The sequence below is a fragment of the Archocentrus centrarchus genome, chromosome 5, assembly GCF_007364275.1.
Source record: "Archocentrus centrarchus isolate MPI-CPG fArcCen1 chromosome 5, fArcCen1, whole genome shotgun sequence".
Classification (NCBI taxonomy): domain Eukaryota; kingdom Metazoa; phylum Chordata; class Actinopteri; order Cichliformes; family Cichlidae; genus Archocentrus; species Archocentrus centrarchus.
In genome coordinates this window covers 34,003,014-34,027,308 of record NC_044350.1, presented here as the reverse complement: position 1 = coordinate 34,027,308, position 24,295 = coordinate 34,003,014, and the positions used below count along the sequence as shown (strand labels likewise).

Genomic DNA, 24,295 nt, shown 5'->3' with positions numbered 1-24,295 from the left:
TAAGCTGGTAAAGTCCCTCAAATAAGGCAAAAAGGCCACGTTGCCTTTACTGTGTGTGAATCAGTCGCGCTTGTGTGTGTGGTAATATTAAACACACAAAACAGGTTAATATCAATTTGAAACAGGCAAAGAAGTCAAACACTGATCAATGTTCTGTTGACCCGACCATCCAACTCAAAAAAAGATTCCCCACGAACGTCCCACCTCACACCACATGAGGAGAAAGAATCCAGAGTCAGCACGTGTGCGTTTTTTTATTTTAATTTTAATCCATCATCTACAAGCAGGTAATGTTTGCAAACGAGGCTGTAACCGTAGAGACGAGCTCGTCACCCTCACCGTGATCCGTTTGCACCCAGCTTTAGAGAACCTGAACCGGCCATGGTGAGTAATGAGAAAAGGTGAGATGGGACGTGGCACACACTTTGGCCCTTCACATTGAATTAAATTAATTATTTACTATAAATGGAAGAAAATGAGACAGCAAAAAGAATAAGACTTAAATCAGGCAAAAACACTGCGTACTTTGGTGGTTACTCTGGCGTGCCTCTTTGCTTTAGCGATTAGCCTGGATGAGCAGTTATTGCTTCTTGAGCAGCCTCAGTCTTTTCACACAATTCAAGTGTGTGTTTTTTTTTGTTTTTAAACTAAGCACCAACACAGGTCAGTGTCAGTGTGAGCACACAGGAATCAGGCGGCTGTACGCCAAACATCTTCCTGATTTAAAGACCCAAAAGAAAAACCTGCTCTCACGTTGAGCTGCTACGAGACAGAGAGAAGAGTTTAGATAGAAAAGCATCAGGGTTTGTTTTATTCCATAAACAGAGAGGGAATGACAATCAAGAGGAATTCTCTTTGACAGCTACAGTAGCACTTGATGGTGTGTTGGAAGAGTACTCTTGAGAAAGAAGAGAGCCGAAGAGTTTGTGTGTGTTGGTGTGCCGGAGCAAAAAGATGAGATGAAATGAACAAACTGGGATGACAGAAAAAAAGTGTTTGCAGTTTCACACTTTTACAAAATATTTTAAGCTACTGATGGAAGCTTTAGGAGGATGATGTGCTGCCACCAGAGTCTAGCTTCAACCAGAGGCAGAAAGTGCTTCATCTCACCTGAGTAAAGCAGAACAAGGTATCGTTTCACTCATGCCTCACCACTTGGACTGGCAGATGCAACTCGTGAATTAATGTCTTTAGCATTTGATATAAAAGCCTTTTAGAGGGGAAGAAAATATGTCTCTCTGTATCCCTGAATCACTGAGCTATGGCAGTCCAAAGCCAATCACAGCACGCAGAGTGCAACACGGTTTAAGTGCTCCCACCCACCAAACACCAACACCATTCTGGCCACACCTCTTCCTCTTTCTGCTCTTCTTCCCCAGGCTAGCAGGGGAGCTCAATAGCGATAGTGGTCCGGTTTAAAGGGCCCCTCGGTGGGCAGGCCCAGGTACTTGGCTTGCTTTTCTGTCAGCTTGGTAAGCTTCACCCCCAGTTTATCCAGATGGGCAGCTGCCACCTCCTCATCCAACTGCAGACACAAAGAAAGACAAGAACAAAAAACTTTAGTACGCATACTAAACCTCATAAAGTACTGTGCCTTTAAGTGCCTGAAGAAATTTGATTTAAAAAAAAAAAGTTCACATTCAAACTAAGAAAGTCTAGTTTAAGCGAATCTCACATTTTCAATTTCACTTCAAACACAATTCAATACAGATCCAACATATGTGCTGCTCAAGATAAAGCAGTATTATCACAGCTTCATAGTTTCTGACCTTCTTGGGTAAGAAGTAGACTCCCACAGGGTACTTGGCAGTGTTTGTCCACAACTCAATCTGAGCCAGCACCTACAGGAAGAGACAGACGACTCAGATTTAATAAAAAAAGACTAAACACAATTTTAATGTCATCACTTTAACATTTGAGCATAAAATTAAATCTGCCGACACTTTTAAGTGTTAAAGATGCAGGTTTACTGCGTACATAACCATCTTTTGTGTAGTACAGCTGAAGCAGCCACAGTACCTGATTGGTGAAAGAGTTGCTCATGACAAACGATGGGTGTCCCATGGCACAGCCCAGGTTGACCAGCCTGCCCTCAGCCAGGAGGATGACGTGATGACCGTTCTTCAAACGATAGCGATCGACCTGATGATGATGATGAGGAGGAGGAGAAGTATCAGCAGCTGTGCAGAGACAGCTCAGACTCACAGCAGTGGGTATCTGCTGTACACCTCCTCTGTGCTCTATAGAGTCTCAGTGGTTTACCCAAATATTCAGTCACCTCTAACAATTACATGTGCATCAGGGAAATTAAATAACTCGACAGGTGTGCTGCACCTGGTGTTAAGCTGTCGGTGGGAATAACTCTGAGTACTCAGTGTGTTGCAGAGCCTCAGTGTAAACCACCACCTGTCTCTCTCTCTGCCACCTTATGACACAGCTGCAACACCAGCAGTTGAACTGTAACGCCTCAAGGGGCATTAAGAACAAGTTACACACAATATGATCAGTGTTGAGAATCAGACACTTAATACTCATACTGGTATTTTTCCATATGTCCACCCACCACCTAACATTCACCAACATCCTATCAACAGTAGTTTGTAGTTTACGCTCTATTATCATCCAAAAGTCAGAGGACTCTGTAACTTTGACTCGTTTTAAGTGTTCTTACCTGAGGTTTGACATTGATCTTCTCAGCAGCATTTTTGTTGAGCCAGTTCACATCAATCTCACAGTCAAAGTGTCCAATATTGCAAACAATGGAGTCATCTTTCATCTGCTCAAAGTGGCTGAAGGTGAACACAAACATGCTGGAGCTTTAGCTATGCTTTCAGTGTGGTTGTATTAAAGACATGTGAGTTAGTCAAACTTACTGCCCCAAGATGATGTCTTCACATCCAGTGGTGGTGACGAAGATGTTTCCTTCCTTACAAGCCTCATCCATGGTGGTGACCTCATAACCTACAGGACAGAGGGGGGGCGGGGAGCCTATATGTTTAGTTTAAGTGAACTTGGGGGGGCACCAATTTATTCTGCAGATTACATTATTCAAGTACTCCACAGTTTTGTCCTTCGTCACCTACCTTCCATGGCAGCCTGAAGGGCATTGATGGGGTCGATCTCGGTGACGATGACACGAGCGCCGAATCCCCGCAGAGCCTGGACACAGCCTTTACCCACGTCACCGTAACCTGCCACCACCGCAACTTTACCAGCAATCATCACGTCTGTGGCTCGCTTGATGCCATCGATCAGACTCTCTCTGCAGCCGTACAGGTTGTCGAACTTACTCTGTAGGTGGGAGACGCAACGTTATTAAATGGAGTGATGAGACTGCTCCAGACTGAAGAGTACAAGTGGCAGCCTGGCATCATATTCCCATTAAATCCAAATCTCATTCTAGTTCACAGATGTTCAGGTTACATCATCGCTGCACAGCAAGGAATTCACTTCATATAAATGGATACAAATATTTCACTCTGCTTTCACTGGTTATGTCTATAGGATGCAGGAAAATAAGACATTCACTGGCTAAATACTCACAAGGCCACATTTTACACACAGACTCAATCGGGCATATTTATTTTGGTATTTAACAAATTTATACTTCCACTAAAGAATGACTCGACTAATGAGGACCCTTATATGTTTATACACGATAGGATGGAGATAAAGGCTCAGGATTGCTCACCTTGGTGACAGAATCGTTGACATTGATGGCAGGGATCTTCAGCTCGCCCTTTTTCAACATCTTGTACAGGTTGTGGACACCTGTAGTGGTCTCCTCTGACAATCCACGGATACCTGCAAACACAGAACTGCTTTAAAATCTAAAACTGTTTTATATAAACTTTGACCTGTGAGAAATACCGTTCACAGGCATCACGTAGGGAAAAAAACTGCAGCAGTGAGGAAAGCTCCTTAGTACAGATGTTTTCAAGCCACAAAAGAGCAAAATAATAATGTACTTAATAACTGAACTCTCAATGGTTCCTCACTCAATTATGCATGTTTTTAGTAATTGAAGAACAGGCGGTATAAGTGTGCATTTGACTGCTAGTGCTATAAAATGCATCTAAAAGATTTTTGAGCATTTTAGCCAGCACCATCTTTACTTTTAGAAAACCAAAAACAACTGGTGGCCATCACCGAGTCACTGAGGACACTCTGTGCTTATACGGTAACAATTCAGTCAGTCACAAAGTAGCCACACCATGCAATAACACCCAATTTATTCTTCCTTTTTGATTCTAATGGGAAATTTAAGTTCTAATGAACCTCATGTTGTATTAAAATGAGACCTGAAACTGGTGAGTGGCGCCATAAACTCACCATGAAAGATTAATGAGGTCATAGATCAAGTGTGCAGCAGGGTCGTACAGGGACAAGTTTTCCTACCATAGAAATGCAGGATTTTATGCTGCACTGAGAAGAGAACCCACAATGAGGAAAAATGTTAACGAGGAAATGAAAGAAGACAAACTGCTTGGGACACAGAGGGTAAAGGTCCCCACTGGCCTCCCTGGGAAGCCGCCTGGTGATGAGCCCCCCCCCCTAATCTCTGGATTATGTTAGGCTCTATATTCAAGCCAGCTGAATTCCCAAGTCCCAACTAAAAATTAAGGGATGATAAGATGCATCACTACAGGAGAACTTTCAGATGATTGTGCATAATCATAGTTTGGGTTTTACCTGGATGTTTGGTCACCCATACATTAGTGCAATTTAACAACAGCTACGGCACATCTTTGTGTTAAAGTGTCGGTGGGAATAACTCTGAGTCCCCAATGAGTTTTAGAGTCTCAGTGTAAACCACCACCAGTCTCTCTCTGCCACCTTATGACACAGCTGCAACACTAACAGTTGGGCTGCAACGCCTCAAGGGGCATCAGTCTGACACCAAGAGCAAAAACGTCATTAAACTACATCTTGGAAAATTCACGAGAAAAATAAAAATGCATAACATTAATATCTTTTTTTTTTAATATTAATGTTATCATTGACCTCTTAGGTCTCTCTTAAGGATAATAACAGCAACCTCATATTACACTGTAGGTGCATAAAACCAACCTGCCAGCAGTTTAGGGTACTTTGTGTGGACCATGTTGGTGAGGTCTCCTCCATCATCCAGGATCATATTGAGAGGTTGACCATCTTTGAAGTACAGGGTCTGTTCAATGCACCACACGTACTCCTCATCTGTCTCACCCTTCCAGGCATACACTACAAGCAGACAGAGACATACTGTTTTATTCAGGTATGTATATTCCAAAGTGCCGGCAGTTCTGTAATTTATTTAAAACATCCATCACGCCTTCAGAAGGTCTTAAATGTGCACTTCTTCCTCTGTGACCCTTTTTGCTGGTAGAAATGCCCGTAGAAAATGTGTCAGATCTGAGACTAATTATTACCCCGTTCATTTTACCGCTTACACATTAGCAGCATGTGTTACCTGGAATGCCAGCCTTGGCAATGGCAGCAGCAGCATGATCCTGAGTGGAGAAAATGTTACAGCTCGACCACTGAACCTGAGGGGGGAGGAGGAGAGAGCGGGAGGGGGGGTCACTACAGGCAGACAAAACTGAACCTATAATCACAGTTTTTTTGTTTAGTTTTACACATTGATTTTATAAACAATGTGTACGTGTTATGTTAATGAGTGACAGCTTGCTGGTGTTGAGTGCTTTTAACCGGTTTTCTGGCAGAATTACACAGAAAGCTGAAATCAAAGTCCAACCGAAGTGAGCTACAGCACACCCAGCGTTCAGCTGTCAGTGGGAACAACCCCGAGTTCCCAACATGTTTTGGAGCCTCAGTGTAAACTACCACCAGTCTCTCTGCTGGTTCTCTGGGTGCAGGTTCTTGCAGGACAAGACCAGTTGTGGTCAGAGAGATAAAACCAACACGATAAGGTACAACGGCCTTGAGGCACACAGAGGGAGAGGGGGAGAAAAAGAAAAAAAAACAGACTCCAGATGGGCTGTACTAATAAATGAATCAATTAAAATGTCCTCTACTGTAGCGAGCATCAGCAGAAGAAGACTCAGCAGCAAAGTGGAACCCGTAGTGGTCTTGAGCATCTACACAGTCTCAAAAACAATAAAATGAATTTGACAAAACTTTACGCGTTCATTTCACAGCAGCTCCAGCTTCTTCTAAAGAAGACATTATAGATCTAAGTGGTGAAAATAAGAGGACATATGAGCCATTGCACAGTGTAGGGAAAGTTACTGGAAGCTCTCTTAATAAATAAATGTCAAGAGGCAGCTTTTAAATGTCACCTCAGCTCCGAGGGCAGTGAGGGTCTCGATGAGCACGGCAGTCTGCAGGGTCATGTGGAGGCAGCCGGCAATGCGGGCTCCCTTCAGAGGCTTGGACTGACCGTACATCTCCCTCATCTTCATGAGCCCGGGCATCTCGTTCTCTGCCATGTCGATGGCCTTGCGTCCCCATTCAGCCAGGCAGATGTCGGCTAAGAGGGCGAGGAAAAGACAGCAGTCAAAAGCAGTGCAGAGATAAAACTGATTAATACAATGAGCCTGTTCTCTGTTCTGGGAAACAGCAAGTCCAGAGCCCTATTCCAGGAAGCATGTTCAACAAACTGAGTTGATTAACTCTGACATCGAAAACGTTGAGTTTCCCTTTGCAGAACAGCTGATCAGAGTGAGATCAATCAACTCTGAGTATGAGTCAAGCACATGCGCGAGTAAGGAAAGAAAGCCATCATCATACCAGGATTCACAGGCAACAGGTAAACAAGGAGCAGAGCCTCCATTTTAACCCAACGAGCTGATCATAATATTTATCTTAAAAAAAAAAAAAACAGAGTGAACCAAGCTGATTAAAACGGCTTTTCTTCCCTCCTGTCATCATCATAGAACAACAATTTGATGCAAAACTTAGAATTTCTTTTGTGTCTGCTGTACCATTTACTAAACTTGAATTTTCATTAGATGAAGCTGAAAATTTCTTTGATGTTTCCAGTTTAAGCATTTCTAATCTGATCCAAGATCAGCTTCACTGACAGCTCTCTGACAGCCACAGCAGAGACGTTTCAGTGCAATTTTGGGAGGGTGAGCTATTTTAAATAATTAATTCATTAAGCCATTATGAACCGATCCGGATGGGATGAGCTGGGAAATGACTGGAGCCTGAACTGGATCTGGGCCTGATCCAGTCTGAATCCATGATCCTGATCCGTTTTGGATCCCTCCTGCTCTGCAAGTGGACGTGCACACAGTGTCTGAAATTCAGAGTATGACTTTCGACATATTTTCCACTGAAAATCATGTAAATCATTCTTAGTGGGCCTGCCCAGAACCGGATCTACCCGATGGGATCACAGGCTCCGTAACAGATCAGCAAACGGTGTCCGAGTCCATTTGCAAAACTCCTTGAAATCCAGGAGTTTTGCAAATCAGCAGCTCTGCTGTGCTTTACACTGCAGAGATTTAGAAATATCAAGAAGGCAAATCTAATATCTTCTATTGTGCTGCTGCCCACAATACATTTAAAATGCTGTCCAAGTTTCTTATATAAAACCGTATAATCTTCTTTCTAATCATTTTGCTGTAGGTGAGAAATCCACAACCACAGCTGCGACATAACAGATTTGTACTGCTGGCAGTTTGTCTCTACAATCCCTCCTTTTATTTTCATGACAGCTGCTGTTGCACATGATGTCACTAAATGCATGGAACAAGTTAGAGTGAGAATGCATGTCAAACTGGAATGAGCTTAGTAAGCCAGATTTTTATGGACACCACATAAAGGAACAGAAACTTCAGTTTGTTCTTGACCCTGTATCTTTGTCAGCCATCAGCCTCCCGACACTGTACGAAGTCTATTTCATTCCTGACCAAGCTGATAACCATGTTCCTCTATTAAGGTCAAATGCTTCCTGCAAACTATAGAAGATCCCATCTGACATATAATCAATGGTCACATACAGGGTTCCTGCATAGGTTTAACATTTAAAATAAAAATTATATAGTAGCTCTTCATAAGTGCAGTAATTCATACACAGAATCTGATGCGTTTCTTTGCCACACGTAACAGTAAAGTACAGCTCTTTGGATTTTGGACTGCTGGTCTGACAAAAAATAAATAAATAATCTGAAGACATCACTTTGATTTGTGGTTTTTACCATTTACTGTCCAGGGTCCACATATATTTCAGAAGGTTTTCAGAAGTGTGTTGGACCAACAATGATGAACAAGTGGCATTAAAACCACAACACATGTAAACGATTATTTTTCTTGATTTTAATTTCACACTCTGATGATCCATGTGAACCATTTTTGCTAATAAGAAAATTGATCAAAATACCAAAAAAAGGGTCTGTGTAATACAGTTCAGTGTTGGCCAGTCATATCCAATTTATTTGGAGGAAAGTACACAGCCAAAATCCCAGTGTTAGAAATAAATTCTGTTCACCAGCTGACTGTTGTCATAATGATTTAATAAGACTTAAAGACTTTGTCATTTGTACTTGGGTACATAGGAATTCTTGTGCAGAGCTTTCAGGTAGGAGTGTAGAATAAAAATAAAATATAATAAAATTAAAAGTAAAGAATAAAATATGTCAATATTTACATAAATATATATGTATATACACACATATACAAAAAATACAAACATTTGTTTAAGATGGAAGGTTGATGATACTGAGCAGCAGTTATTGCACACTTAGTGTTACAAAGAACACAGTATAAATTGCACATGTAGACCAGACAGATATTGCATTAACATGATAACATAAAGCAGCACTAATTGCATAATAACATAAAGCAGCACTAATTGCTAATCTCCCAGAACAATGCCACATTGCCTGCAAACCCACTGCAACAGCATTCTAGGAAAGGCTGTGCAATTAATCAAATGTTATTTTCAAATACAAATTTAGCTTTGATAAAAGGTTGCCAACACCTCCTTTACAATGGCCTCTCCATACAAGTAAAAATCTCTACCCATTAGAGCAGCCCCCAGGAAGGAAGTCTACTATACAAAACACTGTACTGATTAACTATGAGTAATCATACTTGTAGTAAATAAGTGATATTGCATATATCATCATGTCACCATTTAACAGGTTCAGCCACTACGCTAAACTCTTGACCCTTGGATTGCATGTAGTCCTTGGAGAGCATGTGGACTTTGCCCCATGCCTATCAATTAGCAGGACATTGCTTAACAACTTCAGCCAGCTGCAGACCATCATTCACAGCAGGCGTGCTTCATTTCTGGTGCATTTCAATAGAGCCTTTTCATGGCAGACACACGAGCACAGCTGAAACTAACAGCAGCTCAGTTTTATCGAGTGATGGCGCAGGAGCATGAAGCCACATAACCATCAAAATAAGAACTGCATTCCAGTTCAGAGACCTCACAACAACACATTACCAAACCTGCGGAAGACGAACACCACGTGTAGTCCCTGCGTTACTGGTATACAAGTTGCACTCAGTGCAGCTTTGTCTATGCCTGTTCTTGTCACTCATGTGGAAACTAGCGGTGAAGCGCAAGTCATCACGGGAAGTGCAGTTTACAAACACGGTCCTAGCCAAAGCGCAGTAGCGCCTCCGGTTCCACTGAGAAACTACAACTCCCAAAGGCTGCGGGAGAAGTTTCTGTTCACAGAGCAGCCCATACTTAACACAAGTACCGCTGTGACATGTCGATTCATTCTCAGAAATGAATCAAAGTCTGCATTGTGCACTTGGTGGAAAGTGTAAATCTATAAATTAGCCGCTAAATTGACTAAGAAACACCGATAAACGAACTAAAAAACTCGCTAAGTCACAGTAGCAGCATAACACGTTTCCCCACATGCTAGCAAGGTAGCGGCAATAGAGTCCAGAAAGACCTACAAACCCTGGGATACGTAACGGTTTAGTCTTAGACATACAAATACCTTTATTTCGGTGCACGGTTGGCTTTTATGCTAAATCCGGCGGCTATGGGAATCATTACCCAACATGCACGTTACCGTGAACTTAATGTAATTCTACAAAGCTAACCGCCAACCTGCTTAACTTCATACGGCATAAACAATAAACATTGACACTGACCAACTTTGTAGGGGAGTTTCTCAGACATGGTTGTTTTGTGGTGTTTTGTTCCGGGGAGGTTGAGAGCAGCGGCAGCCTGGCCGAAGGACAGAAGCAGAGAGGGAGGGACGAAAACATGACGGCTCGGTTTTTATCGTCGAAGCCTCATTCAGGCAAGTTTACACGACAGGGCGGCTAGAAAGCGCTTCTCCCCCGAACTCCTATTGGCTGCAGCAGCTCCCGCCCCTCGCGTAAACGACGTGATTGGGTACCGGGTGATGCGGGCCGCCCAGCCAATCATGAAATGAGTGTAATTTTGAGCATAAGCAAGTTCAGTCTGGACTCCGTCGGTGATTTCCTGGTTGGTAGATAAGCGACGGTGTAACTACTGTCTTCTGTTGTGTAATGCCGACTGCTAACATTTTGTAGATAACACAGGCAGCTGCTTCACGGTTAACCCGACACATACTGCAGAGTTTTTTCTTAGTACGAACTGCAATACACTCCTCTTGGAAGTTTTTCCTCTGTTAACAATGTTTTTTGTAATATTTGTTTAAGGTACATTTAAGGCTGCACTGCCAGCTGAACCCAGTCCCCAATAAATAAGGATTTATGCTTCAGTAAGAAATCTTCGCCGTAGGGTCAGTATGTCATAACTGCAAACCCCCCTGAAACCCTGACTTAGGTCTTATTTAGACTTCTGCGTCGGGTCTCTGCGGGATCTACGTACGTAACCGGAAACCCATCTGAACCTACCGTCTACTCTTCCCGGGCATTTCCGGCTACTTTTTTGAAACAGTTTTTGAATTTACCAGTGAGACAATAACAATCACCATCTCAAAATAAGGAATAATACTCATAGCATCAACACAAGGACTCAAAAATATCAGTATTGCTGCTGATTGCTGAAACTATCTAAAATGAATGTGAGGGACTGTTCAAATAAGTGGAAAAACTAGAGGGACAAATATGTTTGCCCCTGAAAAAACTGACCACAACACAAAGCGAGGACCCAGGAGGAAAAAGTCCCAGCATTTTATTTGTTTCTATCGGCTGGCACCGCATGTAAAACACTGGGACACAACCAGGACAGGGTTGTGTCCTGAACGGGCCAATCACAATCGCTGCAGCTGCGTTGATGCAACATGTAGTTATATTTCTAGGGAGCTGCACATCAGGTTACAACATAGGTTACGTTGTAGGGTTTCAGAGGGGTTTGCTCTTACAGTGTACCTGTAATGTAGATTTTCCACTGAAGCACAAATTAATAGCTAGTAACACAACTACATGTAACTACTTCATTGTATCTTTTAATTCAGGTCTACCCTTTTACCCCTAATATCTCTTACTTGCCTAGTTTTCTAAGGCTCCCGTAATTAAATTGAATTTATATAATTGTTTCAGTTTGTGTGCCACCATGATTCATATTTCCAAAGACTGATGTCTACAGTTAAACTACAACACAAAAACACACAGAGTATTGCATTGAGATAAAACTATCTGTCAAGCCAGTGGAGCCATCCAGTGTATAACAGCCTAAAAGCTGGATTTTAAAATAAGTTCATACAACTGCTGCCAGACAACATCAAGAGTTTAGCTGTTCGAATGTCCAAAGAGAAAGTGCTTATTAAAAGGAGTGACACTAGTATAGATTTTCAGGCAGTCTCACCTAGAAGGCACTGAGAGGGTTGCACTTGGTTATAAACATGAAAAAGGCCAATCACAGATTCACTCGTGGATATTTACACAAGCGTAGCTAGAGATGCAGTAATGGAGGATGAGCCAGTCCTGGTACTCAGAGGAAAACAAATTCTGATAGTGTAGATTAGACCTGATTAAGCAGCTCTTTGCTTGTGCATGCAGAGAATCCAACTGCAGTTTAAAGCTATGTTAGGGCTAGAGAGTGCTAATTCAGACTACACAATGTTTGTTTCTGATAAGATTGCTCAGTTTAATGATCTTTGTTGTGACTTGGCAGTGACATGTCCTTTACCAAGGACTTAAGTACCTTCTCTAGCTGAGACTATAGTTTTGTGCTAATCTGGTTACATTTAGAGTCTATATACAGTCCTGTATAATTTGTTCATGTGATGATATAACATGCCTGTTATTTTTCGGTATTTGCCTAAGGTATAAAGCCTTATTTTAATAACTTACTTAGCTGAATCACTTTATTCTTCTTTCCACTTTAGGCATTACTGATGATTCTTTCTGCACTCTGAGGCCTGTATAATAGATGCACACATGTATGATATAAGGTGACTGGCTAATTGTAAGGATTTGATCAGATCCCTTTTTCACTTGGAAAATGTCACATCGTGGAAGTCTCAGTTTCACTGTGGGGTCATTCCAGGAATAATCATTGAGTGCCTCCCTCCCAACCCCCCCAGAATCAGCCTTCTTGTACATTTTTACATATATATTTATTGAAACTGTGGAGAATTGTACTTTCATACTATGAATATTTTCCCTTAAAGTACCGCCCCCGTGTCACTATCTAGTGCCAAAGTCACATCTTTATTCAGCATGATTGTTTCTGTAGACAAATTCTATCATGAATAGATACATTGTAGCTTCAATAATAAAACTGCACTATTTAATGTCTAAGACGTAGAATCACAGGTACCAGCATTGAGGGTAAAATTCTTCTGAGGGCTTCAGGGAGGAACTTTTTTCCAAATTGAACTGATTTTATATGGAATGACCTGTGACCTTAACAAAAACGGTACACAGAGCTACTTGCTGACGTGAGTCGTATTTAGGCTCAGTAACTGAGCCCAGGTATATCTGTTGTATGTAATTTTAAATGTTAATCCCAATAGACACTATGAAAGTGAAATACATGTTCAAAACAATGTAAACACACTGAAATTAAGTAGAAGACTGGCAGTATGCTCTAAGTACCTCAACTATTACTGTACTATTACTGCTTGAGTACCTGCAGCTGGATACACTGAACAACCTCTGAGGGAAGGTGGAGTCTCCACAAACATTAAGCATTACAAAACTGGACAGATGGAAGACGCAAGAAAGAAAAACAAGGAAACGGCAGTAAACCAAACTCCAGACGTTTGTTTCCTGAGTAATGTGTAAAAAGGTAAACTGATTCCTACTCAGATTCTTGCATTGAATCCCAACTTTATTAAGATAAAATGTATCTATGCAACCTCCCACATTAACAACAGTCGCACGTCTGCAACATGGAAAATGTCCAACCTTATCGTACAGCCAAGGTGAGCTAAGATGGCTACAGGTCACATTGTGTTTCTGATATCTGAGGTAAACAGAAAAAAACAAAACAAAAACAAGCATTGGCATATATAAGTTTTTTTTTCCCCATTTAGTTTTTTTTAGGTCAGGATTGGGGTTGAACCATCCTTAAATACATAAATGGAGCATTTTTACAGGAGAAGCGCCCTGATTTATGAATCAACCCCAATCCGTCCACAGATAAATGTTTGCTAAGAGAAAACAGGAGATGTAGCTGCAGCTGGAAGTAGAGGGCCGGTGAGCAGAACTTGCTTTTGTCATGTTTTTAAAACAAGGCGACCAACATGGAACAAACGTGCCCCACGCCCGTCATTCAATGCTTAAAATCAACTTGTACTGCAGGAGAGTTCAAATGGGGGGGTCCACCTCACCATCTCAATTTGACTAAACAAGAGGTCACTGTGTCAAAAGTCTCAAAAAAAAAAAAAAAACATCACACACTCACACATCAGCTTTAAATTCAACCAGCGTAGGACTTTCTCAGAGTTTTTCACTATTAAACCACAGAGAGCAAAGATGCTGGAGGTGTCAGGCACAAACAGGTCTGAGGTGTGGTAGTGCACCCTCTGGCAGCTTTACTGGAGTAACCAGCTGACTGTATCAATGGTTGTAAAGTCAGTGTAGCTCTATGGGTGCTTTTTAGACTTTTGGGGGGAGAAAAATAAAAAAAATTAAAAAAAAATCAGTCTCATGTAATTGGACCATATCAGCCAGCTTCCTAATGCTATATTGTTAAAGGATCAGTTCACTCAAATACAACCCAGTGTACCTGCAAAGTCTGTGACAAGGCTGTTCTGTGAATAATCCAGAGTAACAAAAACTGGTTTCACCAAAGCATTAAAACTTTGCTGTTCAGTTTCATTAATCCCCACTGCTGGGGTGGAGCTACAGATAAGCTGCAGGCTACATACCACTGAAGGTAAGTGTAGTTTTTCCTTCCTAATTTGAATTCATAAACACCATAGTAGTATGGAACAAGCAGTTTAGTAATGTGCTTCTAAATACATAATTAAAGTTGAAGAACCCATGAAGTTTTGCTCAAGAAGAAGCAGCAGAGGCTTTGGTATCCTGAATATTGGTCATTAATATAATGCATCAAAGTCCAGTTATAGCACTGGTGGTATCTCAACAGCCTGCACTTTGTGGAGACGTAACAACGTCACTCTCAGGCAAAGAAGGAGATACTAATTCCTAAGAGTAAGGAGAGCTTCTGAGAACTGAATGAATCCACCTGCAGTTTGGCAGGTCTGAGCTTGTTGCTGCAGGGCTCACTGATCTGGTTTACAAGTAACTGCCATCCATTTTTTTTCTTTGTCAAAAAAGAATTAAAGACAGTAGCTCCTCACTTCCCAAAGGAGTCCAAGGAGAAGGCCACAAGATGATTTAAGGGGATAATAAAATCCAAATCATAACCACCCTACACAAAATGATATATGGTTTCAAGAATTTCCCCCCCATTATTTTCTGTGAAACATGAACCAATGTCAAGAACCATGAACTCCATAGTGTTATGAAAAAGTGCTTTCCTTCAACACAAGCAGCAACATCAGACAGAGACTGTGAACGAGAGTGTGAGTGTGTGAGGAAGGAGATGAGATGGCCTCTTTAGTCCAGGATGTTAGAAACACAAAAAGAGATGGAAGGTAATGAAGTGAAATATGAGCGGCAGAAACAGACGTAAGCATGCTCAGAGGAACAAACGCAGTGTAGCACCAGCAGTGAAGCGGCAGCAGGTTACAGTCATGCCTGGTAGAGTATTCTGCTTGGTAGAGTATTCTGCTGTCATTCTGAAATTTGACAGTGGCATTTCAATGAGAAAGTCCTACACCTTTTAATATTATTTTTGTGTGCTGCTGTTGGTGTTCAGCAGCCATGGCTTGCTGTCATCTTTGTAGAAGAGCAGAGAGATGACAACACAGGAAGCAGAAAAATGGCAGAGTCATGTTGTCTTTTTTTTTTTTTTCCCCACAAACGTGTTGATTCTTCACATTCCTTTTAGAAACAAGCCTCGTCCTGTTACTCCACACACCCTCCCAAAAAGTATGCACCCAAGTGCTCAAACGTGAACTTTGATACATAACCACAGGCTGCTAGGCAAGACATTGTTCACTATGCCCTTTAGAAATAGGAGAGTGCAGAGCTGGAGCAAAGAGATTCATTCTATAACATTAATCTGAAGAAAAAAGCCCGGGTTCATTTCTTTTGAAGTCAGAAAACGTGCACAAGTGCATACTTCAAAGTTGGGGTATGGTTAGCTACTGGGATGTAGGCTTTAAGACAGAGCAGCATGCCAGCAGGCAGCTCAGCAGCCCGGAGTCCCTGTGTCTCTTCCAGATGCCTGGGATCAGTGTGGTAGCAGAGGGAACACAGGAGAAGGCCACTGGCTAGCCAGCAGGGCAAGCTAGCTCAGTTAGCCGCCCAGGCCTCGAGGTCTGCCATGTCGTCCTCGTCTTCTTCCGCCTTCTTTTTGCCTACAAAAGAAAAAATAAGTGTAGATGAAATACAACATTCAAATTTACTTAAAAAAAGTACATATTATTGTGGATGGTGTGCTGAGCTGAACTACAACCAGTTTTTTTGTGTCATCACACCTGGTTTAGCTGGAAGTGATGTAGATGGTACACTGGGTAGACTGACATCTTCCGTTCCTCCGACCTCCAGAAGATTCTTGTCCAGCTCTTCCTGTTCCAGCTCCTCCAGCTCAGCCATGAGCTCATCCTAAACATAAATAAAATAAGCAGAAATCAGATTGATGCACACAAATCAGGAAAATGTAGAAAAATTGGAAAATCGTAAATGTGCTGAAGCCAACTTAGCAAGACAGTAGATGTAAGTTACGCATGTAATTATTCTCAAATTAATTTAAGATCTCGGATTTCTTGTTTTCTGTCTTAATGTTCATTGTAAAAATCAGACTGAAAAACAAGCATTTCAGACAGTCACGATCAGAAGGCTCCAGGTCAGGTTTTAGCACCAAAAAACACCAACGAAGCAGCAGCCACAGAGATGTTATAGGAAAGAGGCGAGCCACTCACTGTTAAGTAAAGTACTGAGCAGGGCCTTCAAATTATGCTGGCGCATTTTCCACCTACTCCACCACTCTGCGCAGTCTACTTTTTAATTTTCCTAAAAAAAATTTTTTTTGCGCCGTCCGCCGTCTCCATTTCCAGCCACGTGGACCCACGTGGCAATATTTACATGCTTTCAATCTGAGCCATTTGATTGGTTCAGGCCTGCCATGTGACTATTCATATGTGTGCTGCCATCATGGCTTCTCATGCATGTAAGAGAAATAAGAGAAAACAGCAGCCGTCACAAGTGGCCGCCAGGCATGGGGACCAGATGACTGGCCTTAAGAAATGGTTCAAGCCCATGTCCGAGGCTGAAAGTAAGTAATCTAGGTATACATGATCAATGTCAAGAATAGGATTCTAATGATCAGATGAGGTTGCCGGCCTCGTGGAATGCGATCGTCTGCATGACTTGATGATGAATTTCATAGCCGACCGTGCTGTTCGTTCAGGGGCACTGATATCCAGATCCGTGATTTACCTTCCACAGAATAGCTGCAGTATCATTACATGATTTCCCTAATCAGCCATTCAGCAACAGCTGACTGTCTCCACCGCTCCACTTTCCCTTAGCATGATCCTACTTTATTGATTTTATTGCTTTGAAGGTAATCTGGTGCTCTTATAATTACGTGATTCCCCGCCATCAACACCTTCGGAAAAAAACAAGGTAACTGATAATGTGGATGTAGCTGACTTCAGGCCATAATTTCATGTCATTTACACAAGTGACGGGTGAGGCACTGTTACCTCGCTGCTTTTTAAAACATCCTTGCAATGCTTCCACCTCCGATGTGGTACCATTTAGGCCAGGTAAAAAAACCTGCAGTGTCAAAATGTTTCAATGAACCGCAAGTGTGTAAGCCCGCAACCGTAAACAGCAGCGCAAACGGAAGTAAACTACCGGTTTCCACTATGAATTATGGATAATGGCGCAAAGTCAGGAATACTGTGGATAAAACAATATGCATTAGCATATCATTAGCATTAGCTTCTGTACTTTTGAAGATTAACTTTCAAAATTATTTAAAATCAAACCATAACATTGCTGAGATGCATTGCATATAAGTAACGGTTTGTGAACACATCGGCTGTGGCATTTCTTCCTTTCATAGTAGAAGTTGTTCATTTATAGTAACTTTGATATATTTATGGGAGTACTGAATGAAAGTCTTTAAAAAGTAGTAAAATTTAGGGGATAGTACTCATAAAAGCGAAACAGATGGGAAAAGTGAAGAATCAATTTCAGGACGGAAAAATCCAATGTCCTAGGCGAAAGTGAACCCAGGGGAACCGTGGAAGATTATCTATAGCTTCCTTAAAAGCCGTTTATTAAATTTTCCAGGGATTCTAGCATAATTGACTGCATTTGTTTTCCATTTTTCTTCATCTTTAAAAAAATTGGAACCGACAAATACAATTTATATGTACTTGTCAGTTCAGATGAGGTCATGATCTGGATATGGAGTGTGGGCGGGGGTGACGCCCAAGGAGGACAGCAAAGGTCTCGGTCATAAGGTGCCTGCTACTTTGGCATGCCCCCCTGCTACTCCAAAACAATTTGAAAGCCCTGAGTGAGTACATGTACTTTTTTTTTTTTTTTTTAGTGTATTCAATAACTTTTTCATGTGTTACCATATCTATAACCTGAATTGCAGTGGCATTTATTCAGTGCTCTGGTGAGATGAGCCAGAGATTCTAATCTCACATAAGTTAGCATCTGCAAACTTAGGAGAAAAAAAGTTGGCAAACTTTTGTCGTGTTTTTCTTGCAGTTTCATGTCCTGGTGACCATAGAAATGAAAACTGAGGCTCTAGCCACGTTCATTAAGATCTAAATAACCACCCAGAGCAGCTGCTGACACGGCTGCCAAATAACAAAACTTAATTTTGGGACTTTAGAAGAAAAATATTAAACACCAGCTTCAGGCGTCATAAAGTTTCTGTGGGTCTCCTGTTTTTCTTTGCTCTCACCTCATCATAATCTTCCCCAAAGCCAACTGGTCTGGAGATCACATCTGAGATTTCTTGGGCAACTTCCTGCTGTTCTGTGATTTCTGCCATCAGATCGTCGACCTTGTCTATGTCCCTGTGAAACAGGAGGACAAAGAGTCAAAGCTGGCATGTAAAAGTGTTAATAAATGAATGATTGACCATGTAAAAGAAAAGATGAGACTTCAACTCTTTCTAGGAATTGCCAGAGCTTCTCTCATACATGTTTTCATGTGCTGCTTTCATTGCTTTAGCTGCAAAGCCCATGTTCTTGAGCACTTCGGTGTTAGTGTTGGCGTTCTCCAAAGCCTCCCTCTGGAACTCAATCGTAGACAAAGTCCCATCAATCTGAGCCAGCTGCTTCTCATAACGCTTTTTCCTCTTCAAGGCCTGTAGAGCCGCTGGACAGAAGAAAAAAAAAAAAGGGTGGGGGGGTGGAGATCAAGTTAGTTTAGAAAGCAGCAAAAGCGCTCATCACTATCCTATTTTATTTTTAAATCCTACTAAGGTTTAACTGTAAAAACAAATAAGGAAGTTGCTTTTTCTAATAACTAAATTACTGTTTAAAATGTGAAGATTTTAGTTGTTGAATAAGGCAAACAGTTCGGTAACAAATAAAAACAAAGACATGCCTGATTGTTGGAGACGCTGTACTTCTGATTATACTTCTGATAATACTTCCAGTGCACACTGGGAGTGTGACGGGATCAGAATCAAAACCCACATTTTCTAATCCAGAGGAGATTACATCTCCAAGTCCATCAGTTCATTTTATCATTATTTTTTCTGACACCTCTATGTTGCAAAACACTTAAGTCATACTACTGAAGTCATGAGGTTGTTTCATAGTTCAGTATTCAGTTCTGAAAATGTATTTTATTATACACAGTCCAAAGACATGCAGTTAGTGGGGTTATGTTAATTGGTGAGTCTAAATTGGCCACAGGTGTGAATGGTTGTATGTCTCTCTCTGTTGGGCCTGCGACAGGCTGGCGACCTGTACAGGTGTACCCTGCCTCTCACCCTATGACAACTGGGATAGGCTCCAGCCCCCCCACAACCCTTAAAAGGATAAGCAGGAGAGGATGGATGGATGGATGGATGGATGGATGGATGGATGATGGATGATGGATGGATAAAAATCACAAATGGATTCAATAAAGAATGTGACCTATAAGCAGAGTCAGTACTATCTGATTAGAATCATTAAAATCTTATCACCATCCCATGACATCATGCATTACGATAAACAACGCAGCAGCAAAGGTTACTTTGTACTGAGCTGCAGTTAGTGGCTCCCATGCTGTCGTAATCAAGCGGGACACAGTTTGAATTTCTACAAGTCCTGTGTTTCATCAAGCTCACAGAGGTCTGGATCAAACCAACCTAGAAAACACAATGTTTGGAAATCCAGTGATAGCTGTTAGCTAAGAGGTTAAGAAAAAAAAAAAAAGTCTGTATTCTGAGGGAGTAAATACTCTATCAAAACAAGACCGATCACCGCTGAGGATATCCTCCCACCACTAATGAAAATATAAAATAAATACAGAAGTCTGGATAATATTACACATCCATTTCATAACAGAAAATCCTTCAGCGGAAATCTTATTACCTTCTGCAAAACTATTTTGACCAGACGGATGGACAAATATCACGTTGCACTTCTTTGAAGATCAAAGAACACATATGGCAAATTTCATGGCTCAGCTGCTTCTAGTTTTGGACTATTAACCATAAAGGTAAAACCTCATGGACAGAATGCCCGGCTGGACGGACGGACAATATCGTCCCGCTTTATATCAGGAGTGAGGATAAAAAGAAAACTACATCCACACCACAACACTGAGAATTCCCCTTAGGCACTCACACAGGAAACCACTTGACTGACTCACACCTGCTGAGTCAAATGATGAACTAAGAAGAGATATTTCTGTGCACTGTGTGAGTTTAATTTGAGAGCGTGAGACAGAAGGAGGTCAAAAATCTTAAGCTCCCTTTTTTTAAAAACACAGTTTAAATTCAAGACTAAACTTTAAATGGAAAAAAAAAAAGCATCGTGATAAAAAGAGTAAATACATCCACGTCTGTTCAAAGAACATTGTCCAAATGTGCTTATTACTAACAACGGAAAACTGAAGTATTGCTGATGTATCTTATCAGTCTACTTTGGAACAGCTAAACAATGTTTAATTGTTATTAGGTGTTTTATATTTAGTCATAGTATATTATACTTTAAAGTAAATATAGTGGCACTGATGCTATATTACATTATAACAGACAGTACATTACTGTTAAACAAACAGAAAAAGGAGTAAATTATGATTTAATACTGTTTTACCTCCGGATCTAATATCTGTCTATATATGATCACTGATTATTGTATATGAACAAGACAAACCATGATTCAGTGCTCCCTAAATGGTTACAAAATATAAATAAATACAAAAGAAAATAAGCTCCTTTCCATTTCCAAGTTGAGTAACAATGTTGGCAACTAGATTGTTCAGGTTTGCACACCAAATGCTACTCTGAGCAGAATAACAAAATTACGCATTTTACTATATTTTTCACAGAATTCATTCTCTTATTGGTGATTCCATAGCTTCACATTTAGCACAATAAGATTAAAATGTTAATTGTTTGGTTTATGATCAAAACCCTCTAAACCAGGGGTCTCAAACTCCAGGCCTCGAGGTCCGGTGTCCTGCAGGTTTTAGATGTGTCCCTGATCCAACACACCTGAATCAAATGGCTGAATTACCTCCTCAGTATGCAGTCAAGTTCTCCAGAGTCCTGCTAATGACTTCTATATTTGACTCAGGTGTGTTGAAGCAGAGACACATCTAAAACCTGCAGGACACCGGCCCTCGAGGCCTGGAGTTTGAGACCCCTGCTCTAAACTAATGATATCCCCATCAGCCTCCTGTGTAGTTTGTTTTGGTGCTAGTACACAAATGCTTGATTTGTCATTAAATTCCTTTTAGGGTTTGAGAGTGAGGATGAAAAATGAACTGTTAAAAATACATGTACAACCCCTTTGACTCCACTGATCCCTTCTTTTCCCCCCAAATAACCTGTCACACCCACCAAAAACAATGCTGCCTGAGCCCAACAGTGTCACAAACACTGACGTCACATTAGCATTTAGATCAAGGCATCGCTATGAGAACAGCCACAGAGAAAAACAGTGCTGCTGGATTTTATTCTTGTTTTCAGCACAACAATGCGAGTACTACTTTGACTTGTGGAAAATAAAAGCAAATGCCAAAACAGTCTGATAAGAGAACTGCTGAAGATAGATATGAATTTGATCAAGAATTATTGTTTGTTCCACTACCGGAGCGCACCTGTGACACATCAATGTGTGGCTCGTTTCTAACGTTATGTGACTGTGGTTACTACGGTAGCACATTCACATGCCACAGTCATAAATAACCGAGGTGGGCCTGGTGGTGTTCAGTGAGTTTTGATTGTTGTTTAGTTGTTTACTTCAATTATGCCAAGAAAAGGAAATGATATCTGGTACCCTTTTATCATTTCTACTTAATTTAAAGATTAGAGACGAAGGTGACTAAACCCAAGGTGCAACGTTTTGTTGCACATTACTCAGTGCATGCACTGATGTTAATCAGTCAACACACCTTAAATCAATCTAACTGTAACCATTCAACTTGTATGGGCTCTAAGGACTGATACAGTGCAGGACACAACAACTATTGGTAGTATGCAATCGAAATATGAAGGTTTGAATACAAAACTAGATTATTTCGCACACAGACAGCTAGGCTACCTATTGTAGGGACATTTCACCACCTGTCCTCTTTTCTTTGAAAAGCTCATCAATCATAATCCACTAACCCTTACTTTGTGGCCACAGCTGCCACATACCAACAACACACACACACACACACACACTAAGCAATCTACTTTGTACCTGGCCTTTTCCACCAGGAGCCAGACAGCAGCTGACAGTTTCGGTTTGATCAGATTATATCAGCAGCCGGACCTATTTCTAGACTGATAACATTGTTAGCCAACATCATACAAATCATTATCAGATTCTGTGGGTTGCAGAAATGCATTCAGACCCCATATTTCAGTCTCAGAGGTCACTGTGATTCCGTGACCTTTTGTCTTTCCTGCCACTCTGCTTCTTTTCTTGCGACCATCAGCAGTCTTTATGCAAAAAGTATAATTTACATGTAGGGCTACTGTTACTTCCATGAAGTGCAAAAAAAAAGCCTCATCCTCAGTATTACCAAACCGGTGAATGAAACCACTTATTCTTTAGCAATGTTAACAGGAAGCTACAGCCTTTTGGTGGAAGCAAACGGCATTTGAGAAGTGCTGAAAAGCAGAAAAAGTGGAGGGGAGGAAAAAAAAAACAAAGTCAGAGGTCCTCATTAAAACACCACAGAGTAAACCAGCAAAGTGGGGGTGAAGTATAGTAGAAAAATGTAAACCAAGCAGTAAACCTAAGTGTGCAATCACTCAGATGCCATTTTTACAGCAGGTCTGGTATATTGACACGAGGAATTTTTGCATTGTGTATGATCATTCATCCCAAAGATAGACAGAGGCTGAGTTACAGGATGAACTATGTTGAAAATCAGGTTACAGAGATGGAAACAGATGTACCATCTGAGTCAGAACAGGACTTTAAAAACTAGTTGGATTTGTAGTAGCTTAGATGGAAAACTGTATCCATTTGATACACACATTAATCAACCAGGAAACTGACAATATTCAGTTACAAACCTGTGGAAAGTCCTCGTCCCTCCCTGTAACAGGGATGCTAGAGAGAAGCTACTAGTCCTGAAAAAACGTCATAAAAATGTATTTGAAATTTGGATAGATCTGCTGTATGGGAAAGCATCTACTGCTGACAAAATGCTTCATACATTTTAATGCCCAAGGGTAGACTTAAAATGTTATGCGATGCAAAAAGGTCACAAAATACATTTTCCAGGACCTACTGAAAACATTCGTTTAAACCTGTTTCGAAAACAGCTCCAGGTGAAGCTACTTTGCATCTTTTTATAAGATGAGCAAGGATTTGCCTTTTGGAAAAGCTTCACTTAAACCTCTGTTAGTGGCCTAAAAATGTAATTTAAGGCACAACCCAAAGTTTGTGTTACTCGGCAGCTGCATACGTAAAGGAAAGAGGGGAAAGAATAGAATATATAATATTTTGTAAATATTTAGACCAATAACTACGTATATGTACATACAAAGTTAGTTATGCTGCTAAAATCAATTTTGGCTGCCTGACACTTGGAGCCTAAACCTTGCAGACGTTGTAGCCATTAACTTTTAGTTCGTTGTTTATTTCGTCGTTTAAAGTTTTTCTCCCGGTTGTTTTCTACGTGCTGACCCGAAATTAGACTTTTAAATATGGAGTCCTGTGGCCGTGTGGATAGACTGGTTTCAGGTAGGCAGACTGTCAACCAACAACTTCCCTCTTCCTTCTGTTGAGTTAGCCTGCGGCTAACTAAGAAACTAACGAGCGGTTCTGACAATTTCGTAAAATCACGCTCAGTTTACGAGCTTCTCCTCACCTCGTTTGTTTTTCGTGCCGTTTTTCTTCGCCGTTATGAGCTCCTGTTCAATTTTCTTTTCTAGAAAATCCTGTTTTTTGGCCAACATCTCCTCGGTCTCTCTGAGTCGCTGAACAGCCTCCTGGGGTGTCGGCGATTTCCCACCCTTACTCCCGGTGCCGAATAACTTTCCAAATAACGACATTTTTGATTAAATGTAAACTTAAACTGGCGTGATAACCGTAGACAAAGCCCCCTGAGCTTCTGATACCGCACGGGTAGTTATTAAAATACTCGTTCTTCCTTCTCGTCGCCGAGCCGGAATGCTGCTACTGCTGTTGTTGTTTTTGTCTCTTCTTCCGCTTTCCAGACAGGC

At 41.2% G+C, this 24,295-nt stretch overlaps 2 protein-coding genes and 2 non-coding genes across 4 annotated transcripts; all 4 read right to left on the bottom strand.

Moving 5' to 3' along the window:
• Positions 1 to 782: 782 nt before the first annotated feature.
• LOC115780270 (adenosylhomocysteinase B) lies at positions 783 to 10,231 on the bottom strand. The gene is made up of 11 exons (XM_030729369.1): positions 10,072 to 10,231; positions 6,282 to 6,472; positions 5,453 to 5,528; positions 5,071 to 5,223; positions 3,692 to 3,804; positions 3,084 to 3,291; positions 2,874 to 2,961; positions 2,672 to 2,789; positions 2,020 to 2,142; positions 1,770 to 1,841; positions 783 to 1,525 (listed from the first exon to the last, which is right to left on the bottom strand). Exons 1-11 carry the CDS (start codon positions 10,097 to 10,099, stop codon positions 1,394 to 1,396), a joined length of 1,302 nt encoding a protein of 433 aa, XP_030585229.1. The 5' UTR covers positions 10,100 to 10,231; the 3' UTR covers positions 783 to 1,393.
• On the bottom strand, positions 2,345 to 2,479 carry LOC115781055 (small nucleolar RNA SNORA17). The gene has a single exon (XR_004020047.1). It is a non-coding gene; the product is annotated as a small nucleolar RNA SNORA17 (small nucleolar RNA).
• Positions 4,758 to 4,890, bottom strand: LOC115781057 (small nucleolar RNA SNORA17). The gene has a single exon (XR_004020049.1). It is a non-coding gene; the product is annotated as a small nucleolar RNA SNORA17 (small nucleolar RNA).
• Positions 10,232 to 13,168: 2,937 nt separating the features above from the next.
• Positions 13,169 to 24,290, bottom strand: chmp4ba (charged multivesicular body protein 4Ba). Its single transcript, XM_030729842.1, has 5 exons — positions 23,941 to 24,290; positions 18,606 to 18,783; positions 18,365 to 18,479; positions 15,912 to 16,038; positions 13,169 to 15,791 (listed from the first exon to the last, which is right to left on the bottom strand). Exons 1-5 carry the CDS (start codon positions 24,122 to 24,124, stop codon positions 15,727 to 15,729), a joined length of 669 nt encoding a protein of 222 aa, XP_030585702.1. The 5' UTR covers positions 24,125 to 24,290; the 3' UTR covers positions 13,169 to 15,726.
• Between the last annotated feature and the right edge of the window lie 5 nt (positions 24,291 to 24,295).

Excerpts from the sequence above, each read along its gene's own strand:
- chmp4ba (XM_030729842.1), bottom strand. The coding sequence starts at position 24,124 with ATGTCGTTATTTGGAAAGTTATTCGGCACCGGGAGTAAGGGTGGGAAA. Across the intron at positions 16,039-18,364 it reads TTGGGGAAGATTATGATGAG|GATGAGCTCATGGCTGAGCT; the intron begins GTGAGAGCAAAG and ends ATTTATGTTTAG. Across the intron at positions 15,792-15,911 it reads ATCACTTCCAGCTAAACCAG|GCAAAAAGAAGGCGGAAGAA; the intron begins GTGTGATGACAC and ends TTTCTTTTGTAG.
- LOC115780270 (XM_030729369.1), bottom strand. The coding sequence starts at position 10,099 with ATGTCTGAGAAACTCCCCTACAAAGTTG. Across the intron at positions 3,805-5,070 it reads GTACCCTAAACTGCTGGCAG|GTATCCGTGGATTGTCAGAG; the intron begins GTTGGTTTTATG and ends CTGTGTTTGCAG. Across the intron at positions 2,962-3,083 it reads CCTTCAGGCTGCCATGGAAG|GTTATGAGGTCACCACCATG; the intron begins GTAGGTGACGAA and ends TCTGTCCTGTAG.